Below are 27,934 nucleotides of genomic sequence, written 5' to 3'. Positions count from 1 at the left end.
TTTCATGCAAATACTTTTATTTTGGGATACTTTGCATTGAACAGTGGCACACACTTGTCTATTTCTGATCATTTTTTTTTTTTTTAATAACCTCAATTTTAGACAAACATTGTGCATCGATTCACAAACGGTTCCCTTTTTTACAATAATCTAAAAATACCTTGTTCTGTTTTAAATATGTAGCATAACTATTCAAAAAATAAAATATACATTATATGAAAAATAACAGTTGTTTATTGGATAGACTCTATTGTACCAAATGCTATTATATTCCAAATACACCTACTCTCCATGACTTCTTACACATTTCATGCACTAAAAAGGAAAAGGGGATGGGGGGGGGGAGGAAGAAAAAAAGGCCGCATAAAAAGAAGCTGAACGTACCTCTGTATGAAAATAGAAAATATCAAATCAAGATGTGCACCGATAGTCTATCATGTTTACAAAGAACTTTAGAAGGTAAGTACAAAAAGACCTACAAGAATGACCAGATAACACATTACCTGGAACACAGAGGTACAGGTGCTGGGCTGGTAACGGGACAACATTAGGACCTCGCATGGACAACCTCCATGCAAGTGTACAACCAGATCCATCGGGTTCAACATTAAGCACGACTAGATTAAATTACGAGCAAACTGGAAGGTTTTTTTTTAGGGTTACAAGTTTGGTGCTGAAACCGGTGAATGTAGATGACCAATGCATAGCGTAAAGGTTTGATTTGGTGTTTGAGATTCTCGTATTGCTACCCCCATAAATAAAAAGGATTGTAAACAAATTTCCAGTTATGTTCACATCTTATAAAGCACTGATATATTCTTTTTTTTTTTACGTTTTGGCTGCTACCCACAGCATATCATCTACACCTACCCACTGCATCCTCTTCCCTCACACCAACTAAATACAGATGAGTGTTATGAAGCACTGATGTGTCAAAAAAATTAAATTACAAAATATATATATTTATATATATATATATATATATATTGATACTCAATGAGTATCCCAACACTTCCTGTACAGCATCTGCCTTAAGCCACAACTTTGCGTATTTATTATACTTATTGCCAAAAGTTTTTTTTTTCTTTTTCTTTTTTAAAGACAATGTAGTCAGTTACTGACATCTAGAGTTAATCATTTGTGTAAATGGACAACACGACATGTGTCACACAAGTGAATTTCTTCGCAGTGTTACTGTGTGCAAGGGGTACTGCGCTCAAAATAGCTACATTTGTCATTTGGTGTGGGAAAAAAAGCAATAAAAAAAACAACAACAAAACAAGATCCCACAACAGGAAAAAAAAAACAAACTCTGCAGTTCTAAACACAGATAGCCAAAAAAATACAGAAAAAAAAACCTTTTCTACAGGATGAGGATGAACAAAAGCAAGACTTTAATCAGACACTTGTGATACATGTGAGTGACGCCCACGGGTGGGAACTCCTCAACAATTGCCGCCTCGCGTCATTTGCAGAGATTAATTAGGTGCTCGCTGACAACTTAAAGATCGATCATTCCCAGCAGTGCAGATTCGACGCCGCTGCGGGACGACTATTGCTCCTAAATAAAAGCTAATCACGGACCACAGTGTTTCTCATGGCAATCCAGACTCTCAGAATACATTCTCTATTGAACAGATAAAAAGCAGGTTTAAATAGTAATACATCCAGAGACAAAACTTCCCAAGAAAAATCTATTGTAATCTAAGCACATATAAGAAAATACATATTTCTTCAGCAATAAATGTTTAAAATTATCTTTTATATTCTTAATAAAATTTTAAATAACCTTGATAAAATACTGATTGTTATGCAATACTATAGCCTTCTTCTTGTTATCGTTTGTTTTGTTGTTTTTCTTGTGTGTGTGTGTGTGTGTGCGTGTTAACGATTCCTTATTTCAGCAGAAGCACTTTTACATTCATATTTTAACACTCCGACTCAAGAAGGGCAGAACAGAGTTAAACAACATGCACGGTCACTGGAAGCAAACGGAAACGCAACGTCGAAATAAAGACACTCACTTGCCGGAGCAAAAATGAATAAGTTTAGTAGGGTGTGTGAGGACGGTACGGGAGAGAAAAAGCCCTGGAAAAAAAAAAAAAAAATCTGCACTGGCGGTGCCGTTATTTTGCATCTGAGCCGGAAGATGACATGAGAGCGTTTTGACGTCGCAGAAGCCTGTTCACTTCCGAAAGACCAATTTCCAAATCGGTAGAGGCTGGAGGTCAGAGGTTAGACTTTCTCCACTCGACTTGGGTCATATGAGTCTGATGAGAAAAATGAGAAAGGAGGTGCCACCAATGAAAAAGAAACGCAACTGGAATTTATTTTTATTTATTTATTTTATTTTTTTAAATTAATTATCTCTATTGACTATTTTGTTGGTACAAATAACTCAAATATATTCTTCATGTTTGAGGTAATGAAAGCAATATCATAGTTGCAGTTGATAAGTGAGTAAGATGTGAAATCCCGATACGAAACGACACGAAAATATTCGTTTAAAGTTTCCTCTAGGTTCTTCCGCATGCTCAACTCGCGTGCGGATCTTTCCCATTAACTCATTTTTTTGCTGTGCCCAAGCGTGTTCACATCTCCCGCCTCCAGGGGGCAGTACAACCCTTTGTAAGAGGCTGACACTATGGTTGTTATGAAAACAAAAAACAAAAAAAAACCAAAGCAGTCACTAGCACAAGGTGTGGGCAAACTATGGCACAGGGGCCCACATATGGCCAGTTAGAGCTTTTTGATCCGGCCCGCCAAACTTGAAGAAATTATATCAATAGTGAGTGAGTCATAAAATCACTGTATTTCATCCATTTTTTCAGTGTTTTGAGTCATTTTATTAAATCCAGTGGGGCTTTGACGTAACTTTGCTTTGGTTAATTTATTCATTGGCATTATGTTTTCTACATATCCCATGATGCATTTTTCCTCCTATGAGGCGGGCCACCAAAACACTGCTCCGGCCCCTCTGTCAAATGTACGAACCCATTGTGGCCCCCACCAGTCAAAAAGTTTGCCCAGCCTTGCACTAAATGCTCCACCACAAAAACTCTGTTTTAGTGAAGGCTACCACACTATTACTACAGTATTCTGGGTAAGCAGAGGTCTGGTGACGCTGTTGGTATCCAGAGAGATTTAGGTTTCGTCCTTCATTTTATTTTGGTACCTACCTGAAACTGAGTGCTTTTTGTCATCCTCCTTTTTGGCGGGGCCACGGGTCCCAGTGTTAAAAGGCAGTGCCGTCTCTCTCTTGAGAACACTGCGAGGTTTCGGGAGCAAGGGAGGCTTCTGGAGCTTATTCCGCTGCCTTGGTTTGAGCGACTTTCCTCCATCAGCAGCACCCTGAGTGACTTCGGCTGGACTGATGCCTGCTGTCTTCTGCTTTACTCCCGCTTTTGCCACGGAATTCTTTTCCTCCACGATTCCCGGTCCCACCTCTCCTTTGGCTTCTTCTGCTTTGAGTTCAACGTCAACCTCCTTCATCCCTTCATTTTCTACAAGTAGTGCAATCTCCGCATTAATGCCTCTTCCCTCCTCTCCTCTTTGCTCTCGTTCGCACATCTCCCGATTGGCCTCTCTGTGAGGTGTGCCCACGTCTTCTTCGGGATCCCCAAGCGCAATGTGCATTTCTGTGACATTCTCACGTTCTAAGTTTTGTCTTTCTCCTCCTCCTCCTCCTCCTCCTCTTTCTTCATTGAGTTTGTCGTCTTCCTCTCCTTGCAACGCCACGCCATTCTCAGTTATATTTCCTTGGACTTCACTCTGCCCTCCGTCCCCATCGCTAACGTCAGACTCTGAAACTTTGAGGTTGCGGCATCTCGTCCGTGACACCAAGTCCTCGTCTTCAAGATGAGCCATCTGGTCAGAGTTTGACCTGGCTGAAGAATCGGCAGATGAGGAAGAGTTTAGTTTATCTTGCAGGGGTTCCATCAGTTTGGATGCGCCACCTCTGGCTCTCTTGTCCATGGTATTCACACGAAGTGCCCGCTTCTCATCAGCAATGACGGGCAGGGAAAGTAGAAGCTTGCTGGGCGGAAACTCAGGCAGATCTAGGACCACAACGGACTGAATTTTGGCATCGTCTTCTTTGCTATTGGTGTGCTTTTGTCTTTTCTCCTTTTTGTGAATCGCCACTGACTCTGTCACCCTAACTGTGTCTCCCTCTGCTCCCTGAAGTTCAATTTCTTCAACTACCTGCTCTGTCTCATCACTCTGACTTTGCAGGTTCCCATCAAAAGCGGCATCTAAATCGTCACGTGTATCCTCTGGCTGTTGTTTGACCGCAACCAGAGCTTCCACTGGGACAGATATACCCAGGATTCTGGCAGCCCTCTGCTCTATCGGTTCATTTTCAGGAATGCCTTTTGCATGTTTCACCTCGTAATATTTGCTGAGGTCCTCTGCAGGTAAAGAATTTGTCTTCTCTAGAGGAAGTACGTTATCCAAGTCTCTATCTGCTACGGTTGATTTATTCATATATGACCGAGACTTGGACATTACATATTTCTTATAATAATCACCTTTCCCATACGCGTACGAATCCCTGGTCGACCTGTTATCATCCGACAAACCACCCTGAGGCAATTTGCTGCCCTCGCTGAAACTTCGACAAATCTTCAAATTCACAGTACCCCCAGAAGAGTATGCATTGTTGGACATGGCCTTTTTTAGAAGCGCTGCATCAGACTGAGCTACTTTCTCTGAATTGTGATGGATACCACTGTCCTTGTCACCTGTTGTCTTAGTGTGCCGTGACACTACCTCTGACGGACTTAGCCCCTTGAGGTCAATTGGAGATCGGACTGAAAGTGAGAGTTGGGTCGGCTGCCCAGGACCACCCGGAGTCTCTGTGTATACTGTTAACCCTACATCTTTGAGCAAGGATTCTTGGGGAACTGGAATGTCCTGTTTATACAGCCGGTTTGGCTCATTTTGGGGGCAAACTAAAGGAAAGTGGCAACTGTCTGTCGCACACTGGCCTTGGAGGCTCGGCAAGTCATTTGTTGATGTCTCATCTTTGACCTGTTGCCTCAAAAGAACACCTTTTACATCCATAGAGGCCAAAGACTTTGATCGGACTTTGATATTGAAACCTTTTTCAGTGTGCAGTGAAGGAAGACTGATAGCCTCCCTTCCTGGTTCTGGACAAGCAGTGAAACACGCTTCTGATTTTATGTGCTCTGTTTTCTTACTCAGCCTGTTCAGAAATCCAATGTTGGGCCTTTTAGTGATTGTGGCCTCCATCTCGTTGTTAATGCTCTCAAGTGCACCAATGAGATCGCAAGGTCTTCGGTTTACCGGCTTCAAGAGAAACTGACCAAAGACCTCTTGCTCTGCACTCTCTGTGGGAGTGGAGCTGCTCTTCTTGAGATACTGTGTCAGCTGGTCCTTTTGGTTCAGGATTTTGGTTGGAGATGAGTGGTCCTGTTGTAGGAATGGATGTAACGGTAGTTCTGTGGGGCTAAGGTTGAGTCGGGAGAAGGCGCTGTTGCTTGAGAGGTGAAGGTTTTTCTGCCCAGCCATTGGGTATCCAAAATGAGAGCTTGTGCCTGTTTCAAGAGCGTTGTCTGCGGTTACGTCAGAGACGGACTGAGCAGAATCTTGATCCTTCGAAGGGCTTTCAACTTCTGTACTTTTCACGAATGTTAAGGGTGAGCCAGTCTGAGTTTCCTGGTTGCGGTACTGGTTTCCAGGCCAAGACCCAGCGTAGCACAGCTCTTTTTCTTCACTGGCTTGAAGTGCCCAAGCATCTATTATCTCTTTCCTCAAAGGAGCCCTCTTGTAGTTCCTCATTGAGGATGTGCTGCTGGTTTGTATGTGAAAGTAGTGGGGTTTTATTGGTATCTCATTCACCGACTTGCTCCTTACATTCAGACTCTCTTTGAGGCCCACGGCAAAGGTGTCTGCATAAGTCAGGCTCTGTACTGTCTGGTTGTTGTTCTGATCTGCTGATAAGTCTTTTCTAACGTTAGTGGGTGTGTGGACTGGTACAGACACAAGGCAGAAAATGGTCTCGCTCACCCGTCTCTTGCTGTTTCTGATGCTCTCTGACCCTGAATAAGGGGTGATTTTCTTCACTTGTGTGATGGTTTCCGCAAAGACCTGATCCGAGCCAGATCCATGTCGAGAAGTCCTTTTCTGTGGTGCGTGGAAGGCTGAGGAGTTAGACGAAGGAGGACGGTGATCTATGGAATATCTGTTACAGTTTTGGTCGGTTGCTGGGAAGTTATCAACAGTCTCTTTGTGCAAATCACTGTGCCACCTGTTATTGTCATTGTCTATGTCGCTAGAAGATGTCTGGTTAGCACCATCGGCCAGTTTGGCTGCGATGGATGACCCCAAAGGTGGGGGTAAAAAGGCACTGTCGTTAGATACAGGTTCTGACACAGTGACGCTAGGAAGCTCATTACGGATGTGTCGGATCTTGTCGGCATCTGTCAAGGAGTTGCCACCAAGGGCTGATGAAAAATGGCGAATCCGTGAATCATCGAAGGGGATATATTGGACACCTCCACCTGGGTACTCCTGGGAAGCATACACGGGGTACAGGTGCCCCTGGCCAGCCATGCTTCTCTCTCTGCTGGGATCCAGCAAAGGACCAGCTGGATGTCTGGTGAACCAGTGACAACCATCTGGAGCCACTTGTAACTGCTGGCACACACTGCCTTTGTACCTGTGAGTTGAAAAAAAATAGTTACAATTTATCCAAACAACAAGACAAGAAGACAAAAAGATATATAGGAAGACTGAAGGCTGAAATAAATAGATTTGGCATTTGTTCACCTACAGAGGTATGTTGCTACCTATCAACAAGCAAAATACTTCTTAAAGGTCCAGTGTGTAATATTTGGATTTATGATTTTTATGTTGGTAAAAGCTTATTATTCTGCCCATCAATAAAAGTGTATAATCGCAGTACAATAAAAGTAATTTTGTTTTCCTACCCTTACAACAATTATCAAATAAATCTATACATAGATATATGATAATATCCATTGATCAAGGGTCCTACTCCCAGGAAGAGGCCATAATGCACCACAATATTTCCAAGGAAGCCTGCTGTGGACAATTTATCTGCCTGACAGAGTGTTTTGTATTTTGGGTGAACACTGGTGCCCTCAAATAAACCAACGAAGAAGAAGGACAAGGTATCCAGATGTGGTTGCCCAGGCCACCGTAGTTCACAGGCAAGCTCAGGAGGGGAAGGGAGCGTGAAAGAGGCTGCAATCTGTAATGTAACCACTTGATGTCGCTGTTTCTTCTTCAAAATCTCCAAATATTACATACTTGACGTTTAAGAATAACATTGTATTCAGCGACAGCTTCTCCACACATCCTTACTTTTAAAAGTAGCTCTTGAAAGGTTCTGTATATTCAGTTCAACCAGAGGACAGAAACAAACAAATAATTAAAAATGATGAGCTCAGGTTTGGCTGTGAATAAATGATATTTACAACATATACAATTTCATATTAAAACCAAAATCAAGTATTTCACTGGCAAAATCAAATATGCTTAGAAGTAAAAAATGCCTATTTACCTGTAGTCCACAGCAATTTCACCATATCCCGGACACACTCCACCCATTATTGGAATTCTCTTATAGGACGGGGGTGGGATATATCCAGGAGGTCCAGAATCCTGTGCAAAATCATCTAGCTGAGGGCCCCCGGCCCTCGACACTGGAAGCGGTGTTCGGTCCCTTGCATGGGAAATAACTGAGTCTCTCCCAGACAACACCTCACAGCTTCCCCTGATCTGCTGGTGCATTTCATAAGAGGGAGGTCTTGGGGGTCGCGTGAAGCGGGGCTTTGGTGTCGTTGAGAGTTGGTTTGCGCTAGCTGGTCTGCCATTCTCAGGCCTGTTTGGTGCCCTGTAGATGTCGTGGTGCGACAGCGGGTGACCACTGACCCGCCTGTGGAGTTGCTGACCAGATGAGGCAAAGTCCACGTACTGCAGGCTCTCAGGCTGCAGCATTCTGGGTAGAGACTGGGATTTACCTTTGGTCCGTGGGTAGACCACCATGCCCTCTAGTGTCCTGACATGAGGCCGCTGCTGTTCCTGTGCCCAGCGCTCACTCTCACTCTGGGACAGTTGGCGGTGAAAGTTAACGGCCGGATGCCACTCATTTGCCACGTGACTCTGACACTTCCTCTGGGCCACCATTTTCCACTGATGGAGAGCTGCTTCTCTCTCTCGGAAGTGTGCCTGAACTTGGGCGTGAGCCTGGGCCTGAGCTTGAGCTTGAGCCTGAGCCTGAGCCTGAGCCTGTGCCTGAGCCTGAGCCTGAGCATGGGCAGCCCAGCGCTGCCTTCCCTGATTTAACCTCTGACTTTGCTCCATGTATAACTCTTGCTCTGTGGTTTGTTGAGGTCCCTCTGATCTACCATATCCCCTCGGTCCTCCACCACGAGAATCTCTGTAGTCAGCATAGTCCAGTAGGACGCTAAAGTCCTGCCCTCTTCTTCTCCAGTAGGACACATTCTTGGACTGGAGTTGAGAACCTTTGGTGCCATCACAAAACCTGAAAAGACACAGATTTTTCAGAATAACGTTATTATACTTTAATTGGATAAATGAATGGAACCTGAATCTTCCTTTGGATTATTAATACATTGGATAGCTTGCTGGCCAGTCCCGCTGAGAGAAGAATATTGCTGGTGCTCTGTATAACCTCCATCAAGTTTCAATTTTGCATTGCATGCATTGACCTCCAGAAGGGATTATAAGGGTTATTTCAAAATAAAATGAACTATTAAGATATATATGTATGTATATACAGTATATAGTATGTATGTGTGTATATATGTATATATATATATATATATATATATATATATATATATATATGTATATATGTATATGTATTTGTATATGTATATATATATATACACACAATGTAATTCAAAAAAATAGGGCAACACTCGAAGCGAATTAACGTAGCTTGTAATTGCTACGAAATGACAAGTGGAGTAGACACTGAGTCTATTCTTTGCCACTAGATGGAGTCAAATGAACAGCAGAGGGGTGTGCAGTTGCTATGATGGGATGTAATTAATTATACAATGTCACTCTGAGCTGTAAGTCCCAGACGTCCTCGACAAAGCAGAGGATGTGTCATTGACACTCCATTTTGCTCCTCTTGAGCAGTTGATGGGATGATCGGTAGAATTACTAGCATTCAACCAAACTGTAGTCTAATAGCTGCCTTCGCCCAATGACGGCTGGGATAGACTCCAGCAGAACCCTGCAACCCTGAGTGCAGGAGGGAGTGAGCGGGATGGATGAATAGTAAGAACAGCTTGTGTCTGTAAAAATCAGTACACATCCAGTATAAGGCAGTTGGGTTCACATTCTGGTAGAAAGGTTAGATGATGACTGTGGGAAGGAAGGATCTCAACAAGACCTAATAGCGCTCTGTGTAGAGTCTAGTAATTTCAGACTTTTGAAGAGGGACTGGCAGGCAGTAAAAACAAGACCAAAGCACATGTGAACGTACTCCTGAGACTGAGGCCACACGGTGCCCTTGACATTTCAATCAACGACCATCACTGACCAGGGATGTTTGCTGGAGGACGGGGGGGGGCGTCCTGTCAATCGGCTGAATTTGAGAGCATCTCTCAGCGTGACGTTTTCATCATCATATCGTTGTAATTGGGTTTTAGCAGCTCTCCTATTGGGAGTGCCAATATACGCCTGCTCCTTATCTACAGAGCACCGAAGCTGCCGGGCGAAACGGATTTGGATGAGAGGGGGGGGGGGGGAGAGATGAACAAACAACGCGCTTAACAAACGTCTGCGGAATCCCCACAATCCCACAAGAATGCCCGGGTGACGCAGGCAAGGCGGCGACGCGAAGCACGGTTTACTCGTTGGAAGGAATGAAAACAAGAGTAAAAGGAAAAGAAACCCCACTTAACCCTACCGTTGACATTATTCAAGGTCATCTGACTATTTTCAGATTCTCTGTCACTGGCTGGTGGCTAACAGGATTAGCGGTGGGGGTTTAGGGCGGGGGGGGCGGGCGCGGGCGCGGAAGTCAAGCCAAAGAAAAATGGGAGTAAAAAGGGTGAAAAGTCTGATGAGTCTGCATGGAAACAGCTACATTAGTTTGTTTCAGTTACAGTAAAATACAATTTCTTCTGAGCAGAAAACACACGTGACAGTATTGGCAAAAATATAAATATGTTTCCCCCCCCCCACTCTGAGGGATTCAATTGCCTAACTATAGAGGGAGATAAACAGAGGCTCGCTCCCATATACATATTTAAATGAAACCGACATTTATTCTGTATCACTGACAGCATGTGCATTGCACTGTGCATAATGTTTGTAACTGAGGAAAAAAAACATATAGGTCCAAATATTAGAGGTAGTATGCTGAGGCCGGCCGGTGATCCTCGGACCCTGGGACGAGACGGAGGAGGTGGCTTGAGCGTGGGCGGAGGCGGGGCCGACCCGAGGACCTCACTCCACCACCCAGTCGGTGGCAGCGACGCGCGGTACGTACAAAGGGCAGGGAACTTACTGGGAAACGATTGCGATCCCTAAGTGAAAAATAACAATGAAAGAAGATAAAACCACTGATGCTACTGATTGTCCTACTGACGGACGCTCCGCCAATTCCTGGGAGAAAACAAGCCGACGATAGTATTATTGCTCAAACGTCTAAAAATATGTCGGAGAAATATGTCGGACTATTTTCTCGGGGGCGTTGGACTGCTGCCGCTTCACCGGCCAAGTGACTGACTCAGAGAGTGAGGGTGTCTCCCTTGTCCTCATAAAAACCCTAACTGTAGAAAAACAGCCGCCTTTTCCTGTGTAAGTGTGAGTGAACCCGGCCGTGGCAACACCCAGAGGCTCAAAAAAGCGGAGGTGAAACCGGAGGAGGAGGTGAGCGAGCTGCTACTCCAACTCCGAGTGAGAACTTTAGAGACTTTTTATGAGACATTTCGGTCTTGACAAACACGCTATCAAGAAAAAAAAAAAGAGCAGGTCATGAAAACAAGGCTGCAATAAACTCAAAAAATGACGTCGCCAAAGAAGCCAAACGCCGCGACGCTACACAGTCGGTCTGACGTAAAAAGACTTTCTGGAATTTGCAGGGCAAATCCAGGGCAGACGAAGAGGGAGAAGGTAAAGCAGGTCCTAACTGAGAAGTTTGGACCTTCTTGACCTGATTATGGTGGCCGAGAGCTGCAAATGCAAGCTGTAAGAGAGAAACGCTGCAAATTCGCAAAAACAAAATGGAAGCGCGCCAGGCCACTAGGGGGCACCAAACCGAGGGATTGACCAACCCAGCGGGATCTGTCCCTCTTTAAACCGAGAGAACGATGTATTTCTCTGTATTAGTTGAGGTAGAGGTGGAAGTAGAGGGTACGTTTCCACTTCCGCAACCTTATTGGACGCTAACTGATATACTAAGCTAACGTTAGCATGCTGGCATTTGTTGTGCTTTTCGTGCGAAGTTTGGCAACGGTCACGCTAGAGTACCATTATCTGCTGAGTAAATCCACACCTCCCCATATCCGTGTCTCTCTAACCACCATTAAATACAATCGCAACCGCCAGGTATCGAAAGTTGTTGCAATGGCTAACGTTCGCAACACCGATAACAGTACTTTAGTTTGGCCGTTGCCAAAAACATAATTTAAAAAAAAAAAGCAAAATAAAAAATACCAGCACACTTACATTAGCTATGTAGATCGGCTAATTTCCAATGATGTTGCTAAAGGGGAAATGCACCCTTATATTCAACTTCTTTTAGGGTTGGTCAATCCCTCACTTTGGTGCCCCCTAGTGGCCTGGTGCACTTCCGTTTTGTTTTGTGAATTTGACAGCGTTTCTCTCTTGCAGCGCGTTTCTGTGCTTGCAGCATGTGTGCAGCTCTCGGCCACCGTACCTGATGGTGATGGAGGAAGCTCATCGGAACTACAGCGGCACCTGGAAACGAAAGACCAAAACTGTAGACTAGGGGAAGTAGCGATGGTCCCTTTAGGGAAGAGGTTTTTCAACCTTTTTTGAGCTGAGGTCTGAATGCACTAAGACGTGCATGAGTACCTGAAGGAATTACACGTTGTCAAGAAAGCATCAGGAAAACATAACAAGGAGAAATGATGCAGCATCTATGGTATAGACCGCAGGTTACGATGTCTCACCCACTGTCTGATATCAGAGAATCTCCCAAAGAGTGGATGTCAATTTGGCTCCTGCTCAAGCCGACCCCCCTGGGTTGACCCCTGTCCCTGGATTCATTGTTGTTGGAACAGCTTCCAACGTGGACTTGAGAGTGCCCGGCTCCGTCGCTGTTCCCATAGGGGCTCCTTTCATAGCCGTTCACTGTCCTGGAGTGTCTGGGAATGCCCTCCAGGAACTCATGGCGTTTGCTGTAGGACGGCAGTGAGGACGAGGGAGCCGGGTAGGTTGAGGATACTGCGGTTGGTGTTGGGGTGGAGGACGAGACGGCGTGCTTGGGAAGCTTGTATCCATGGGAGATGAGGAGGTCCTCCACACTGTACATGGTCACATTTGTGGACGATGTCGAGATGTCTCTATTTCTTCCTTGCGTGTGGCGGCAGGCTCACCAGAGGACGGCTGCACAGCTCAGATCAATACTGAGAACAAAAAAAGCAGAGGGAAGAGAACACGGTCAAAAAAAAAGAAAAAAAAAGGACTTGTAACATTTCCTCAAATAATGATTTGCGCATGTTGTTGCTTTTGAAACATGGGGAATACATGGTGACGGCAAGCGAAAGGTCCAAACTGTAACCCAGGACTGTTTGTACCTCATGTCAAATGGCTTTATAACAGGTCATCTATTGCAGCAGTGGGCAAACCTTTTCGAGTGGTGGGCCACAACGGGTTGTAAAATTTGACAGAAGGGCCGGAGCAGGAGCAGATGGATGGAGACTAAATCTAAGTCTTTGAAGACCTACAAGGTCTTTATTGAAAAGACAATGGACGAAAACACATGGATGAAATACAACTATTTTATGACCAACTGACCAATAATATCATTTCTTCAAGTTCGGAGGGCTGGATTAAAAAGCTTTAATGGGCCGCACATGGTGCCCCCTGGCTGTAGTTTTGTCCATGCCGGGTCTATGGCTTCTGCCCCAAAGCATTAGTTAATCCCACTTGTAGCAAATGTTTAGCACAAAGCTAATCCAATGCCAATAAAAATACTCGCCTTTCAAATGTGCTAAATAAAAGACGCAAACAGCCACAGTGACCAGTACCCAGTTTGGTGAATCACATTGTGTGTGTGCAAAAGAATACCATCAAATAGTAACATGAGGCTGTGTATGTTGCAAAAGGGGTTTGGGGCACCCAGCTTTTATATGCAGGAGATTTTTTTTTTACCTATGAAGGAGGTCTTGACATCTATTTTTACAGACAGATCAGAATGAATGAAGCAAGGTTTTGGGTCAGTTTGAATCAAGTCACTCTTGACGAAGTCCCACCCTCCCAACCCCACGTTACTGTTGCTATGCCCGACGACAAGCTTTCCCTTCAAAGTGACACAGTAAGCCTCGATTTTTTTTCAGCAATTTCGACATAAGGACATTTGAAAGAAAATCACATCCAATTTTTTTAGGAGGAACAGTTCAGATATATGAGGGAGATTTGCACAGAAAAGTGCACGTGGGCGGCGGAGTAACGTGAAAGGGCGTTCAAATCGAGGTGAAGGCTCACCATTCTTCTTGAAGAACACGCGCAAGCGAGCAAGTGCTTAACGTGGAAAATCCGAATGACATTTCGACATCGGTAACGGACTGAACGCTGCACGCACGCTTAGAATTGAGACGGCAGAAGAGGACAGTTGGGATTTTAGCCAATATGTCAACACTGGTCTCTGTTTTTATTTGTCAACAGTGTGTATTTGGCCATTGATTAAGACCCAGCCATTTGAGTGCACATCTCTTTCAAACTTTCCCTGCATCACTTATTCAAACAGTGACGCAAGCGTCAAATTCGGCACGAATGCACTCCGAGCAGCACTCTTGTGAAAAAAGGGTGTCCGCCACTCAAAAAAATTCAAGATGGCGACCATTTTCAAGATGGCCACCGTTTCGGTCACGACACAATTTGATGTGTCGAGGAAGGTGTTGCTTAATGGAGTACCACCATACAACCGGGGCGGAAGGGGTGACATCACTGCTGTGGAACTCCTGGAAAGCCCCGGGGTTCAGTGCGAGCTAATGTAGTTTTACTTACACCGTAGCTGTTCACAACTAAGTTTAGCGTCCCAAATGCTGTCTGACAGCCAATTAGTCGTTACAGTAACAGCAATAGATGTGGTTAGATACCGCACTTGAATACATATATATTTGTATACATACATGCACACACACACACACACATATATATATATATATACATATATATATATATATATATATATATATATATATATATATATATATATATACATACATATATATATATATATATATATATATATATATATATATATATATATATATATGTATACATATATATGTGTGTGTGTGTGTGTGTGTATATATTATTCATATAGAGCAGGGTAAAAAAAAAAAAGAAGTGATTAATCGTGAGTTAACTCAGGACGCTAACGCGATTAATCGCGATTAAAAATGTTAATCGACTGACTGTACATACATACATATATATACACACATACTGATTTCACAGATTTTTAATTACTGATAACTCCAAATGTTTTTGTGCGGCTATTTGTTTTCCCAGTTTTGATCTCATGTGTTTCGCCCTCCTCAAGGGGTCTAAATTCCCATCAATTCCCATGACTCGCCCTGACTGATGGACATACCATGCAGGGCTGTCGCTGCTTACATGTCAGCTTACAGTTTGGTGTCAACTTTTTTTTTGGGGGGTAGTGTTTAACTGAGAAAATCAAACAGTCAGGACTCGGGGTGGTCCAGACTGACAACATGGACGGCACACATTACTGGCCTCAGGGTGGGAAAACTGTAGATTTGGAGGTCAGAAGCAACAGAAAACCCCCCAAAAAAGCAATTCCAAACACTGTAAATGAACTTTTTAATATTGAAAATTAGTGCAAAATAAGTGCTAAACAACAACAAGGGCGGCCTGGAACTGAAAAAAAAAAAAAAAAAAAATGAAAATGCTGCTTTCTAAAATATCCAACAGGAGCCACACCTCTCTAGTACATTGTTTCCAATCTTGTTGTTGGATCTATAACAAGTGACCCCAGTCAGAGTACACTTGGCTGCACTCCTGGCCTGCTTGTATTGGGGCTGTTGTGCACGTACGGGGCTTCCTTTGAGGCAGACGGCAAACACTCTGCCAAGCAAATTGTATTTGTGAATCGGGGCTTCGCAAAATCGATTGAATTATATTTTTTGCTTAGTACTAATCAAACTTTGATTCTGATTCGTTTCCCCATAGCAACATTTGTTTGGCTTTTTTTTTGAAAGTCAGATATTTTGGTGAGACACTCCCAACATATTGCCACAGCGCGATTCCAGTTACACCCCGTTTGGCAGCGAAATTAAAGGCGGGATGAGCAAAAAGGGTGGGAAAGTTAGGAGGGGAGGGTGTTGTTTTCATTCCACCGCACTCCCACTCGTCACCCTCAGACACATTTAGGGTTTCGGTCGTGAGTCATTTAATCCAAGAAAATTGTCCTGCCAATACTCTTTAATGCTGAACTCAAGTTGGTCTGACTGCCATTAGCTGACCACCAAGGTAAAAAAAAAAAAAAAAAAACAACAACAACAACACATATACACATATATAGCCCAGGGGGTCTCATGGGTTATTTGGGAGCTGGGGGGGTCAACCCCCCCCCCCCCCCCCCCCGGAGCCCCCTGTATTTCACACACTGGTTCTGAGCCACTGTGACTGATTTCAACCTGACCGACATATATTTCTACCCAACACATTTGCCGGTTGGGGCCCCACCTTTCCGGCACTCGTTCACCCGCTAATCACCGAGATGCAGTTTCATAACACGGCGGGGCCTCACCTGCACTACACTCGACTATTCCCCAACATGCGCCGTTTCCAAGCGTGGCAAAGTGCCTTCACGGCAATTAGTTTCTGTCAAGGTCTGGGGGGTGGGGGGGGTGGGGGGTCTCTAGAAATGACGCGGTGGCATGATTCATCAACAGGGAAGCACAGTGATCAAAGGACAAGCACGCTACGGCGCCCTGCTAATTAGACGGATTGTGCATGCCTACTGCATGCGATGGGATGGAGACGCATGCGCGGCCCGGAATAAACGCAGGGACTGAAGGCGCGATCGTGGCGACGAAGCGACGGATGAATGTCAAGGAAAACAAACAAACAAACCAACAAAAGAAAAAAAAAAAAACGAAAGAAAGCGCCGCCATGTATGTAAACGCGGCGTAATGAGACGGCAGCGATTTTCTCGAGGGCTTCGTTCAGAGCGGCGACAGAAATGTGGAATTAGAATGCCTTCATTAGTAGCCGCATTGGGGAGATTTGCATAATTGCAGCAACAACATAGTGCAAAGAAAAGAAAGATTATGAAGGACTATTTACAAGTTATCTAGATGGATAGATAGATACTTTATTGATCTTCAGGAGAAATTCATAATTACAGCGGATATATACAGTATATATATATATACAGTATATATATACGCACACAAACACACACACACACACACACACACACACACACATATACATAATACTGACAGACACATTTTTATTGCACCTTTGTGAAATGTAAGTGGTTGATAAAAATCTGACACACGCGAGCGACAAGGCAGTATACAAAGCACATAAAAGAAGCGCCTTCACCGCGTGACGTGACATTAACGAGCTCATCGTCCGACGTCGCGGAGGCAGCGAGGCTGCAGCAGCTCCGTCCGGCAAATGTCATCTTCTCGGAATTTCCGGCGGGCCTTTTCCGCCTATAAGTGAAGGCTTAAATCGACACGCACGGTCTCCTGAAATGCCTGCCTCCTATTCTAACCCCCCCCTCCCCCTTGCTCCCCCCCCCCCCCCCCGCCCCCCGCCTTCCTTGCGTCACCACAGCTCTCATCACGTATGACATCACGCAGGTCCTCAAAGGAGGGGGGGGGGGGGGGGGGATCCCTGTAGCCGGGCAAAAACGTCAGCGGAGTCGCTTGAGCTACGGCTCGTCAGTGATGGAAAACAGATTTCCTGAAGGTGCTTGACCTAGAAATACAGACCGCTGAGCCGACTGGAGGGGACGAGGAAGAGGAAGGAGGGAGGAGCAAGCAGCGGTGCGGACTGATAGTCGAGAACCCCCCCCCACCACCACCACCACCACCGCGGAAGACTGGGAGGTTGTGGGTTAGATCCCGACCACATCCTACCAAAGACTATTCCAAAATGTTTTTTTAAGCCACAGCACACCCCCCCCGACCCCCCCCAAATATTATAAAATTACACTTTGTAGCAAATAATGACAATACAGTCTGTTCACTTATTTCAACTTTCACTCCATGTGAAACCTAGGGAACCTGTTTAGATGCACACAAAGCTGCTTATCCGGGGAGGGAAACAGGCTCACATAAAGCCACTCCGCAACAATTTGTTTTTAGACCAATTCAGTGATATTGACTGTTTTTTACGACGATACGTCACGGAACGCAGTGGGTTGAAAAAAAAACACCGGCTTAGCACCTCACGGCGAGGGTTGGACTTGTGAGTTGGGTCCACGCCGCACCGTTTTTTGCTCACAAAGCCCCACAAAAAATAAAAATATTTTTTTTCACACGCTCGGATATGTCTCGGTTGTTGGGACAAGGATACAACAGCCGCGCCGCCTTGCAAATACCAGGAAGCCACCCCAAAACCCCAGACGCTCTTTTGCAGAGCTAGCTTAAAAAGTTAACCGGGTGGGGGGGGGGGGGATCGCATCGCAGCTTCTTTTTCCGCAACTGTGAGAAGGAACAAATGAACTGTTTCCTCTCTAGGCGCACTCCTTGTTCCATTCACGACCCCCACACTAAACCACCTACCCCCCCTCTAGACGCTGACACACTAATTCAGTCTCAAGGAGGAGTGAAAGGCCCACTGTTGTTGTTGTTGTTGTTGTTGTTTGTTTTCTTTTTTCAATGTTGGCGAATCAATCGGCTAATCGATCAATCAATCCGGAAACCAGTTTTGCAAAAACAATTAAGGCCGAGGCAACAACAGGACGGCTCAGACAAGGACAATATTAATCAACCCTTGGTAGGGGAAAAAAAACAAAAAACGTTGACATTCTAGTACTAAAAACATAAATAAATAAATAAAGCACACTCTAATCAGTGTGACCAAGGCAAGGCGATTAAATAGAGGCTATTAGGCATTAAATATTATGACTATTATTAAATATGACTGCACTGTAAAGAAACATATACATTTAGTATTCAAGATTGGAACACACACACACACACACACACACACACACACACACACACACACACACATTGACTGGATACATACGACTGACTTGACTTAAGGAGGGATATTTTTTTGCTAGCTTCGTCGATCAAAGTTGAAGGCAAGAAGCACGCACGGGGATGCATGGAGACGGTGGGTGGTGGCGTGAGGGGAGGTCAAGCAGCAGCCACCTCGGTGTGCAAACAAGCAGGCGTGACAAAAGTGACAGCACGGAGGCCGCCTTCGACCCTTTTGTTGCACCATTTGTTTCAAATTCATCCCCGTGACCCTGACGCACGCAAAGCCGGGGTGACCGGGAGCCGATGGACCGACCGACGGACGGACCGACCTTGGACCGCTGCTGTCATTTCACCCCCTGTGAAATTATTGACAGGGACGCTGTGTGACGTTAGAACCTTGCTGCGTTCGCCTTTTTCTTGCAGGTCAACAGCAGCCCTCGTCGTCATGCATTAAAAAAAAAAATAAAATAAAAGAAAGGTCCGCTACGCATAACACAAACCTCCCTCAGCGCGCGCACACACACCGTGGTTTGAAGTCGTTCTTGTGTTGTAACTCCACCTGCGAGTGTCGCCTATGTCGATACACTTGAGACTGGGGTTGGGGGGGTGGGGGTATTGGTGAATAATTCCACAACTTCAAATTGAGCCGAGATGGAGTTAAAAAAATAATAATAATAAAAATAAAACGGTAAAAGCTGGCTGGACGGAACACGGGAGGCACTCGGAGGAGGCGGCGCAAACGCTCACAGCTGCGCTAATTAGTGTCCTGGGTCGAGGGATGGCGCATTAGAAATCTGCGTAATTTCAGAGTTTGGCCTCTATGGTTTCAGCGGAGAGAGGAGAGGAGATGAGAGTGGGGGGCGCTAACGCTAGCCCCGCCGCTAGCTCGGCTCCATCAGCTCCATCAGCAGCAACAGCAACAGCAGCAGCAGCAGCAGCAGCAGCCGTCTTTAACCTTCAGCTGATCGAAGCTCGTCACGAAGGCGGGCCGGACAGCTGCCGGCTAAAGTTAGCAACATCTGGAGCGGCCGCTCGTCGTTCCGATACAAGCGTCGAGGCGGGCGGGCGGGCGGGCGCGCGCGCGGCGGTAGGAGGGATATTATATTAGCAACAGCCCGGGCCGACGGAGAGGTAGAGACCCCCCCCCCCCCCCCATAAGCAGCAAGTTCAACCCGTTAGGAGAAGGGGGGGGGGGATAACGAGATGCGTCTCCCCTTCCAGCTTCTCCTTCCTCAGCCTTCCTTCAGCTCCAGTGAATGCAGCAGGAGGAGGAGGAGGAGGAGGAAGGGGAAGGAAAAAAAAAAACAACAAACAAGGACGTGCATTTCCGACGACGACTTTGACACCGGAGAGTAGCGGCCGACCTGCTGCTTTTTTCTTTTTTCTTTACCTGTGCGATGCGTCGTGGAGCGGCCGACTCGGTATCCTGCTCTCATCCTCGCCGCTGCTCCGCTGCTCTCTGGACGGGCTGAGGGATCCGCCGAGGGAACAGCCCACCTTCTCCACCGCCACCACCACCACCAGCAGCAGCAGCAGCAACACGACCACCTCCTTCTCCACCTCCACCACCACCTCCACTCCTGCTCTCGATAGCGCGAGGGGGAGAGAGGGAGAGAGAGAGAGAGAGAGAGAGAGAGAGAGAGAGAGAGAGAGAGAGACTTGCTTTGCTGCTGCTGCTCCACCACCACCACCTCGCACCCAGTCTGGCTCTGCACATCTGGAAATGTTTACATGAGTCACTCAATCTGAAATAACATGTAGGGTATTTAAAGAACATTGAATATTTGCGGAATATTTTATTTTATATTTTAAAAAGATTGATTGATTGATTGATTGATGGATTGTTTTTTTTTTTTTTTTTTTTAAGTTAATGCTTAATTAAGTTTAATGAACCTTTCTGGTGGCCAGCGCCTATGGCTCACAAGACAGCAAAACTAATGACTAACTGTGATGTATTTGATTAATACAGTTCTGCAATTACCTAAAAATATACAACAAGTGCAAATATCAAAACAGTCAATAACAGCTGCGATGGAAATATTTCTCTCTATCTCAATTGCTGAGCATCATCAGCAAATTTTGCCAGATGCAAACATCGGGCTTCAGGTTTTTCGGGGGGAGTTTTTTGTTTTGAAAGTGAGTTCAAAACACATCGGCTTCAGACAACCAAAACCAGTTGGTAGCTTTCAAAAAAAAAAAAGAGACATTCTCAATGAAATTCATCCTGAACATCAAAATCACAAAATGTTTTGCTCATTTTGTTTTCTTTTTTTTTTTAAGATCACTTAGAAGGCTCAAAACAGTCCCAGAAACCGCTGTTGTCTTTCTTTTTTTTTTTGTCTCGTTGTAGATGTCCACGACATTCTGGTTAGAAAAAGCTGCACCCCCTGGTGGAGCAGGCAAAGGCTTCCAAAATGAGTCATGAAATCAGGACAGGACTTTATAAAGACGCAGCTGCCTTCACCGACTGCACAATCCAGATCCAGATGTCTGCAGAGAGCCGCAGACGTAACTCGACGTGGGCTGCTCCCACGTTGGGAAAACACCCTCTTCGGACTACTACTGGCTTCTGGGAAGCGTGACGGGTCAATCGGGGCTTGCGCCTCGACATTTTCAGGAATCTTACGCCATTGAGGAACTCCAACTTCTGAATCGGACGCAATCATTTTTTTAAATTTACTTTATACTACACTTGCTTTGTGCTCGCAAGCTAACAAAGTGCATGTTGTGTACGTTCCTTTATCTACTATACGAGGGGTGAGTCGCGATCACTACACAGCATGGTCATAAAACGCCAATAAAGGCATTTCAGGTTTCCCGACGGTGAATAAGAACAAATGAACACGTACCAATCACTGGGATTACAACTAAACCTTTCATAATAAACAAACCTCCTGAAAACTGCTTCCAGAGACATTCTTGAAAAAAAAAATTTTTTTTTTTTCAAACCGCAGTTACTCTGGTTCAACGTTTGCGTTTTGTTTTGTTTGGTTTTTTTTCGGGGGGGGGGGGGGCATTCTGGATCATCCGGACCCACGTCCACCGGGCCGAGAGCTGCACACCCTCTCCGCCTCTTCACAGGGAGAACAGAGGACCACCACCGCCCCAAGAACCTCCAAAAATATTGACACAGATGTTGCAGATCATCAACCCCCCCCCCCTGAAACTAAGGCAAGGCTGGCAGGCTCCTGCATCCCCACGGTGGAAATAACTCCACCTCAGCGATGAAATGGATCCCCCCCACAACCCCCTTCTAAGGAGCGGAATTGTTTGTCCCATTTGCCCAATCGCAGCCAGTGGCAAGCAGCCCGCTGCCAATAACAGCACCGACGCCGACTGCGTTTCCACTCGGTCAGATACACTTTCAATCAACCGTGTTGTCGTTCCGCCTGCATCAGGTCTCTGTTGCACTTCCACGTCGATGGGAACGTCAATGATGACTTAATGAAGTGAAGGAGACGGCGGCGTAGACGTAAAAACGAGTTTCGTTTGGTCTTTTCTCACTCTAAATATTTTCAGCTTTCAATCAATCAATTTTCCTTCTTCTGCACTATATTCTCGATGCAACAATGCAACTATATCTATTCTATTCTATTAATATCTGGATGACTTGTTGAAGCATTTTGGAGAGCGCCCGGGGAAAATGAAGAACAGCACTTGTGAGAAGCAATTTGGCGTGAGATAAGACTTGAAAGAGCAACCAGAGTTTTGAAGAGCTGCCGAGGGAAAAGGCGCGTCTTTTGATTTAGTCTGCTAATCACTGGCATCTGCCCAACTTCAACAAACACTGGCTGCTTCCGGTGCCCGAACACTTCCTGCGCTGCCACAGCGAGACTCAACACCCCGGTGGTGCAGGGTCTGTTTTCAATTCTCCAACGGCAGTGTTTGACAAAAAAATAGACTTTTTTAGCATAATAATGACAATGTGGTCTCTTCATTTATTGACACTCTGTCAGTGTGAAACCTGGGGAACCTGTTAAGAATAAAATAAGAATGCCTTTATTCATCCCACATTGGGCACATGTGCATAGTTACAGAAGCATGTACAATGGAAAGACAAGAATTAAAAAGAAATATACATGTATATATATATATATGTATATATATATATATATATATATATATATATGTATATATATATATATATATATATATATATATACATACATGTATTAGGGATGCAAACTATGGATTAATTTGTTAATTGTTAGTTGATTGACCTTATCAATCGATTAACGATTAATTGATAAAGGGCAATTTTTCATGAGAACCTAAATTTCACAATGAAAAATGTGTAAGAAACACAATATTTTACCCGTAAATAATGTTGAGGGTCCAATGTGACCACTTTTTAAATTAGAGAATTAATCGATTAAATTCTTAGTTGACGATTAATCGATAATCGATTAATCGTTAACATTCCTAATATGTTGATGTGTTAAATTAATAACACATCTAAAGATAATGAAAGATGCAGACACAATTCACATGGGAGGAATTGAGAGAGAGAGACTAAGGGTGAATTCCAATTCCTTAACCCCCTAATCTCAACCCTCAATCTCAAAAATGCGCGCTCCCGCGAGGTGCAAGTGCTGTCCCGATTCTCAGAACGTCAAGTTGAGGGACAAGTTCAAGGGCTGTACCGCCCTCAATATTGAGACTCTCCGGCACCACCCTTGGGAGTAAGGGCTACCCAGAAGGCATTGCGTATTTTCGCCAAGACATCTTTGAAAAATGGTGATGAAAAAAGCGAGCTACAAATGGAAGTATTTAATAAAGATATAAATATTACGAAACCATTTTATTGTCTTAGTTTAAGACTTTTTTTATGGATTATTGACATCGTTGTTGCGTAACATTTACTTTTTTTTTTAACTTTACGATGTTTGTCAGCCGGACCGGCGGTCCTGGCTTCACGTTGCTTGTGTACATCGTTGTGTAGCGACGGAGGACTTCTTCTTTTTCGTCGTCTTCTTCTTTTTCTCCTTCTTCTTCTTCGTCGTCGTCGTCGTCGTCTTCTTGACTGACTGGACGTAGCTTTGGCGTAAGGCCGTCTGAAGACGTAACTGCACTTAAGGGGTGTCCCATTTCTAAACCGTTACACTTATTTTTGAGGGCCAAGATTGAGGGTTAAGGGCGAGGGTCGAGATTGAGGAGTTAAGGGCGAGGGTTGAGATTGAGGAGTTAAGTGAGGAATTGGAATTGGCCCATAGGCTTACAGTGAAAGAAAAGAAAAAGTGCTAACACCGAAAAAAAAAGTGCTGACAAGTGAAAAAAAGAAAAGTGCGCTGGAAAGCTGGCGCTTTCACTGCTCGTGCTGTGCTAACGGTTTTGCGTTGAGCGCAGCCCACTGGAGGCCGCCGGGGTTTGCCGCGACTCTGCAGTCGTGAGTTTTGCGAGCCGTCTTCGTGCTCGTCCGCTCCGTTTTGGGGTAACCAATAATTTGACGAAAATAACACAAAAGTTACAAGTGCGGGATTTGAACATCGTGATTTCTCGTGTGGAAATGAGCCTGTAAGCGACGCAAACAGTGTTATCTTCACTTTATCACTCAGCGCCAGTGCATTTTGAGTCATTAGGCCAACAGCTCTAATCTTTCCTGTTATTGTCGTTGTGAAGTACAAGTTTGCGACAAGTTTTTTTTTTTTTCTTCTCTCGCTGCCTTTCTCTCCGGCAATCTAACCGTGCAGGTTGTCAACTCATTTTATGAACTTCATCCTACACCTTTGGAACATGGAGTGGTTACTTATGTTGTTTAAGACTTGTCTTTTCACCTTTGGTTTCGTTTTTTCTTGTCCGAGTATGGTTGCATATTTCATTTACTTTTTCTTTTTACTGTGTATTACTTTTTATCTGTTATTTTACTGCATCTTTGTAAAGAGTGTTTGAAAGTGTGTTAGAAAGGCGGTTAAAAAAAGAAAAGAAAAACGTATTATCATTATTATTCCATCTCTGCAAGAGAGCAAAGTTTAGAGCTTAGCCCGCTATTAAGTTTACGCTTTCACTCCTTCCATTGCCTCCACTTTTGTGTTGTTTAGTCTATCGAGCAGCAGAGCAGAGGTTCAGTTACCAGGATGAGGAGACGTGCCAACTGGAGCTGACCACAGGATTGCGGAGCCGCTGCAGAAAGTCCATCGTGGAATTCTAAAAAGTTATGAATTACCGAGTGCACGCCGTAAAGTCTCCGCAGTGACTGACTGGCAGGGCGCACTCATTCCCCCCAGAAGGCACCGTTAGTAGTGAGATGCAATCGGTGGCATTCCAAGTTCAGCGCTCCTTCTTGAAAGGAAACTTTAAAAGGACTCTCTTCCACTCTCCTCTGGGGGTTGGGTGCCTTTTTTTTTTTTTTACTTTTCTTTTTTTCTTTTCTTTTTTAACCCCAAACCCTTCCAGTTACAAATTCCATTGTCTCTGTCTGCACCCACCCATCTCTCCACCAAGCTGCTTCACACACAGCTTTTGCCCATGGCAGAGATAAGAGACTGTGTACTTTTCCTGGGTGCAGCAGCAGGAATCAGGCCACTGAGCTCTTCAACTTTCTCTCTCCAACCTTTCTTTCTTTCTTTCTTTCGTTCCATAACAGGAAAGTGTGAGCAAACAGCATGATAAGCAACCCTGATTTTATATATATGTATATACATATATATATATATATATATATATATACATACACGTATGTGTGTGTATATATATGTGTATGTATATATATATTATACACACACACATATTATACTCACAGTTATATAACTCATACCAAGGGTTAGGCAACTACTCCTCGGATATGAGCTCACCACTTCCTTTTTCTTCGCTTCCTACATAGGCTACGCCTGAGGAACTCAGACAAAGTCGTATTTTCCATTACACGGACATCTTTAAATGTCTTCGTCCAGCCATTGGTTAAGGCTCGGGGAGTTTGATACCAGTTCTTTATGACAATCACAGAAGTGGAATTTTTCTTTCGGGGCACGGTACTCTGTGCTTCTACAGCAATGACAGCAGAGTGTAATTAAAACGGCAGGCGATAGTTGAGGTGATATCGGTCCCCCGCCGCTGGAGCCTTCTACCAACTACAGGAAGTATAACTACGTTGCTGCCGGGACACTAGTCCCTCAAAATATCCCTCAAATTCCTAAATTCAATTTACCAATCTGAATCAAGTTCCTAGATGCCACCTACCAACTAGCATTCACCAAGTCCTCTAATCATTTGTTGCTGAGTGGATCAGGGAAGCGGCCCCAGCAACCAACGCTCACAACTTGCCTCCCAACATTATTACTTTGTTGAGCCATTTTACTTCCTATGTCGCCTATGTCCTAAGTGGATTTGGAAGGAATCCATCTTGGCCTAAATGCCTTTCTATTTCGCCTGGTATAAAGGGCAGCATGCACAGGCCAAGAACGTCCCTAGAGCTACATAAAAATATAATTTCAGGTTCAGTAATGCAAACCCACCTTCCCCTTTTTTGGAAGAGAAGACTCATCTACCTGATCCTTAGCTTCTTTTTTCCAGCCTGGATAAACTGGATGTCGGCGTGTCCCCCTCACCCCCCATGTGTGCCAAAATCCAAACAAACAAATCAAACCAAAAAGCAAAACAATCCAAAACAATAAACAAAGCCAATTCAGAAAACCAAATTTAACAACTCATCAATTGAGCCAAAACAAAACTTAGCTGTCAAAAAAAAGACAGAAAACAATAAAATAAATTAAAAACAATCAAAAGAAATTCAAATTTCAGCGATCTTACAGAGCCACAAGCATAGTGTGGGTCACACCAATTAAAAAACAAAAATCCTCATTCAACAAAAGTCCGATTAAAAAAAAAAGAGAAAAGAAAACCATAATAACAACAACACACACCCGTCACACATAAAACGCGGGCACAAGGGGAAAATAATGGCCAACATCAATAACAATGGACTGGAAGGAAGGCAGGCCTGCTCGAGCCACAAGGCCGGTTGACTAAGTGCTACTAAGCAGCAGTACAGTGAGATTATCTGTTAGGCAAACATTACCCAACATTCCTCACATTAGCCACCTTCTGCTGCCACAACCCACTATTGTGATACATTGTTTAGTCTTGTCGCAGTGCAATAAAATAATTATTTATAAACACTTTTTAAAAAAAAAACAAAAAACAACAACAACACTTATTTATATATGTAAATCATTTGTGTGTGTGTCCGTATTTATATACAGATAATATCTTTGTAATGCACACTTTGCACTTTCCCTACTTTTTCTCTTTGGACTCTATATGGCGCTGCAACTACGAAAAATGTTGGTTCTTGGTGTTCTTTGAAAGTCTTCTTAACAACCTCCCGACATGTTTGTTTTAGATCCATGACAGGATATTTTGAAGGACATGTTGTTTCGAACATTCCAGTGTTATCTCATGTGGCCTGAGCGACCTCAATAAAAAGACCTGACTCATTAAAAAGAAGTCTTTGTAGTAATTTAGACAATTAATTGAATTATTATTATTATTGTTGTTGTTGTATCTCATTGTTTCTTATTTTGTCACACGTGTTAACTTTTCTTCCTCTGAGACACGTACAGTTTGGTTCTCAACAATACATAAACAAATAAAAATATTTATTTTGTATCCATCAATGGACTATTACGATTTTAGTCTCAATGATAAGACGATAGCAGCCTACCAGTCTTTCTGCTTTGCCTCGACTGTTCATCCACTCGGGTCTCTCCTTCTCCGTCTCCCGCCTGCAGCAGCTTAAATATGAAACGCATAAATGTAAACGTTAGGTCATTTTACCTTCCACATGTGCTAAAAGCGTTAAGCGAGCTAGCTTAGCGGGCTAATCAATCGCACGTCCGTCCTTACCATCATCATCTGCTCGTCTGTCTCGAACCTACGTACAAAATGTTTCAGAATAAGGTCTTTTGGTTTCACTAAGACAGAAAACCGAATGTTTGTAAGCCACATATTACCAATACAAACACAAAAAAATAATTTTAGGTCGTTTATAATGTGCGCATGTCATTAAACTTTTTTTTTTTTTGTACAATACAGCATATCAATGCAGTTATCAGAATGACTGCGTTTTATTTTCCCTACCCTGAGATTCATACCGGACCACATGACCGAGTAAAAGTGGTCTGGGTGGATGACATCACACAAGACAAGGTGAGAGTGGTCCAAGTCAACTCAACTAGTTCAAAGTTTCTGAGGGATGATCGCTGACAGATCTGCCAGCATTTACAGGTCCAGTGTGCAATATTTGAAGATTTTGAAGAAATAGCGACACCAAGTGGTTACATTTTAGATTGCAGCGCTCTTTCATCCCCCCCCTCTCCATAGCTTGCCCGTGAACTACGGCGGCCTGTGCACGCAAACCTGGATTCCTTACCCACCTTCTTCTTTGTCAGTTTAGTGTTTTATCAACGTATTTATGGCCGGTATATTAAGCCAGCCATAAATACCCCTGGTATTTATATAAATATTACACACCGGACCTTTAACGGATAATCTGAAGGTAGTGATATACAGTGTGTGTTTGC

The 27,934-nt window shown here is 44.2% G+C and overlaps 1 protein-coding gene and 1 long non-coding RNA gene across 5 annotated transcripts in view; one reads left to right on the top strand and one right to left on the bottom strand.

The window, feature by feature from the left end:
• Window positions 1-27,924, bottom strand: jcada (junctional cadherin 5 associated a). 4 transcript variants are annotated; one of them, XM_076043136.1, is made up of 7 exons: window positions 27,258-27,924; window positions 27,076-27,145; window positions 19,807-20,133; window positions 12,168-12,623; window positions 7,550-8,533; window positions 3,180-6,682; window positions 1-2,270 (listed from the first exon to the last, which is right to left on the bottom strand). In XM_076043136.1, exons 4-7 carry the CDS (start codon window positions 12,527-12,529, stop codon window positions 2,236-2,238), a joined length of 4,884 nt encoding a protein of 1,627 aa, XP_075899251.1. In that variant the 5' UTR covers window positions 12,530-12,623; window positions 19,807-20,133; window positions 27,076-27,145; window positions 27,258-27,924; the 3' UTR covers window positions 1-2,235. The 4 variants fall into 4 exon arrangements, with proteins under 4 accessions (XP_075899251.1, XP_075899253.1, XP_075899254.1 ...); XM_076043138.1 differs by having other exon boundaries at window positions 19,807-19,993; XM_076043139.1 differs by lacking the exon at window positions 27,258-27,924 and having other exon boundaries at window positions 1-1,627; window positions 27,076-27,194.
• Window positions 16,330-27,934, top strand: part of LOC142899534 (uncharacterized) — an 87,900-nt gene continuing 76,295 nt past the window's right edge. The window contains exon 1 of the long non-coding RNA XR_012928782.1: window positions 16,330-16,364. This is a non-coding gene — a long non-coding RNA (uncharacterized LOC142899534). The remainder of the gene's footprint in view (window positions 16,365-27,934) is intronic.

This window comes from Nelusetta ayraudi, unplaced genomic scaffold (assembly GCF_046127955.1).
Source record: "Nelusetta ayraudi isolate G7.1 ecotype Tasmania unplaced genomic scaffold, CSIRO-AGI_Nayr_v1 ptg000073l, whole genome shotgun sequence".
Taxonomy (NCBI): domain Eukaryota; kingdom Metazoa; phylum Chordata; class Actinopteri; order Tetraodontiformes; family Monacanthidae; genus Nelusetta; species Nelusetta ayraudi.
The sequence above is the reverse complement of the archived record's forward strand: the minus strand, read 5'-3'. Positions and strand labels throughout refer to the sequence as shown.

Bases quoted from the DNA above. Each gene is read 5' to 3' on its own strand.
- jcada (XM_076043136.1), bottom strand. From the start codon at position 12,529: ATGTACAGTGTGGAGGACCTCCTCATCTCCCATGGATACAAGCTTCCC. The intron at 8,534-12,167 runs GTGAGACATCGT...GTGTCTTTTCAG, and splicing joins TCTCTGATATCAGACAGTGG to GTTTTGTGATGGCACCAAAG. The intron at 6,683-7,549 runs GTAAATAGGCAT...TTCAACTCACAG, and splicing joins GAAATTGCTGTGGACTACAG to GTACAAAGGCAGTGTGTGCC.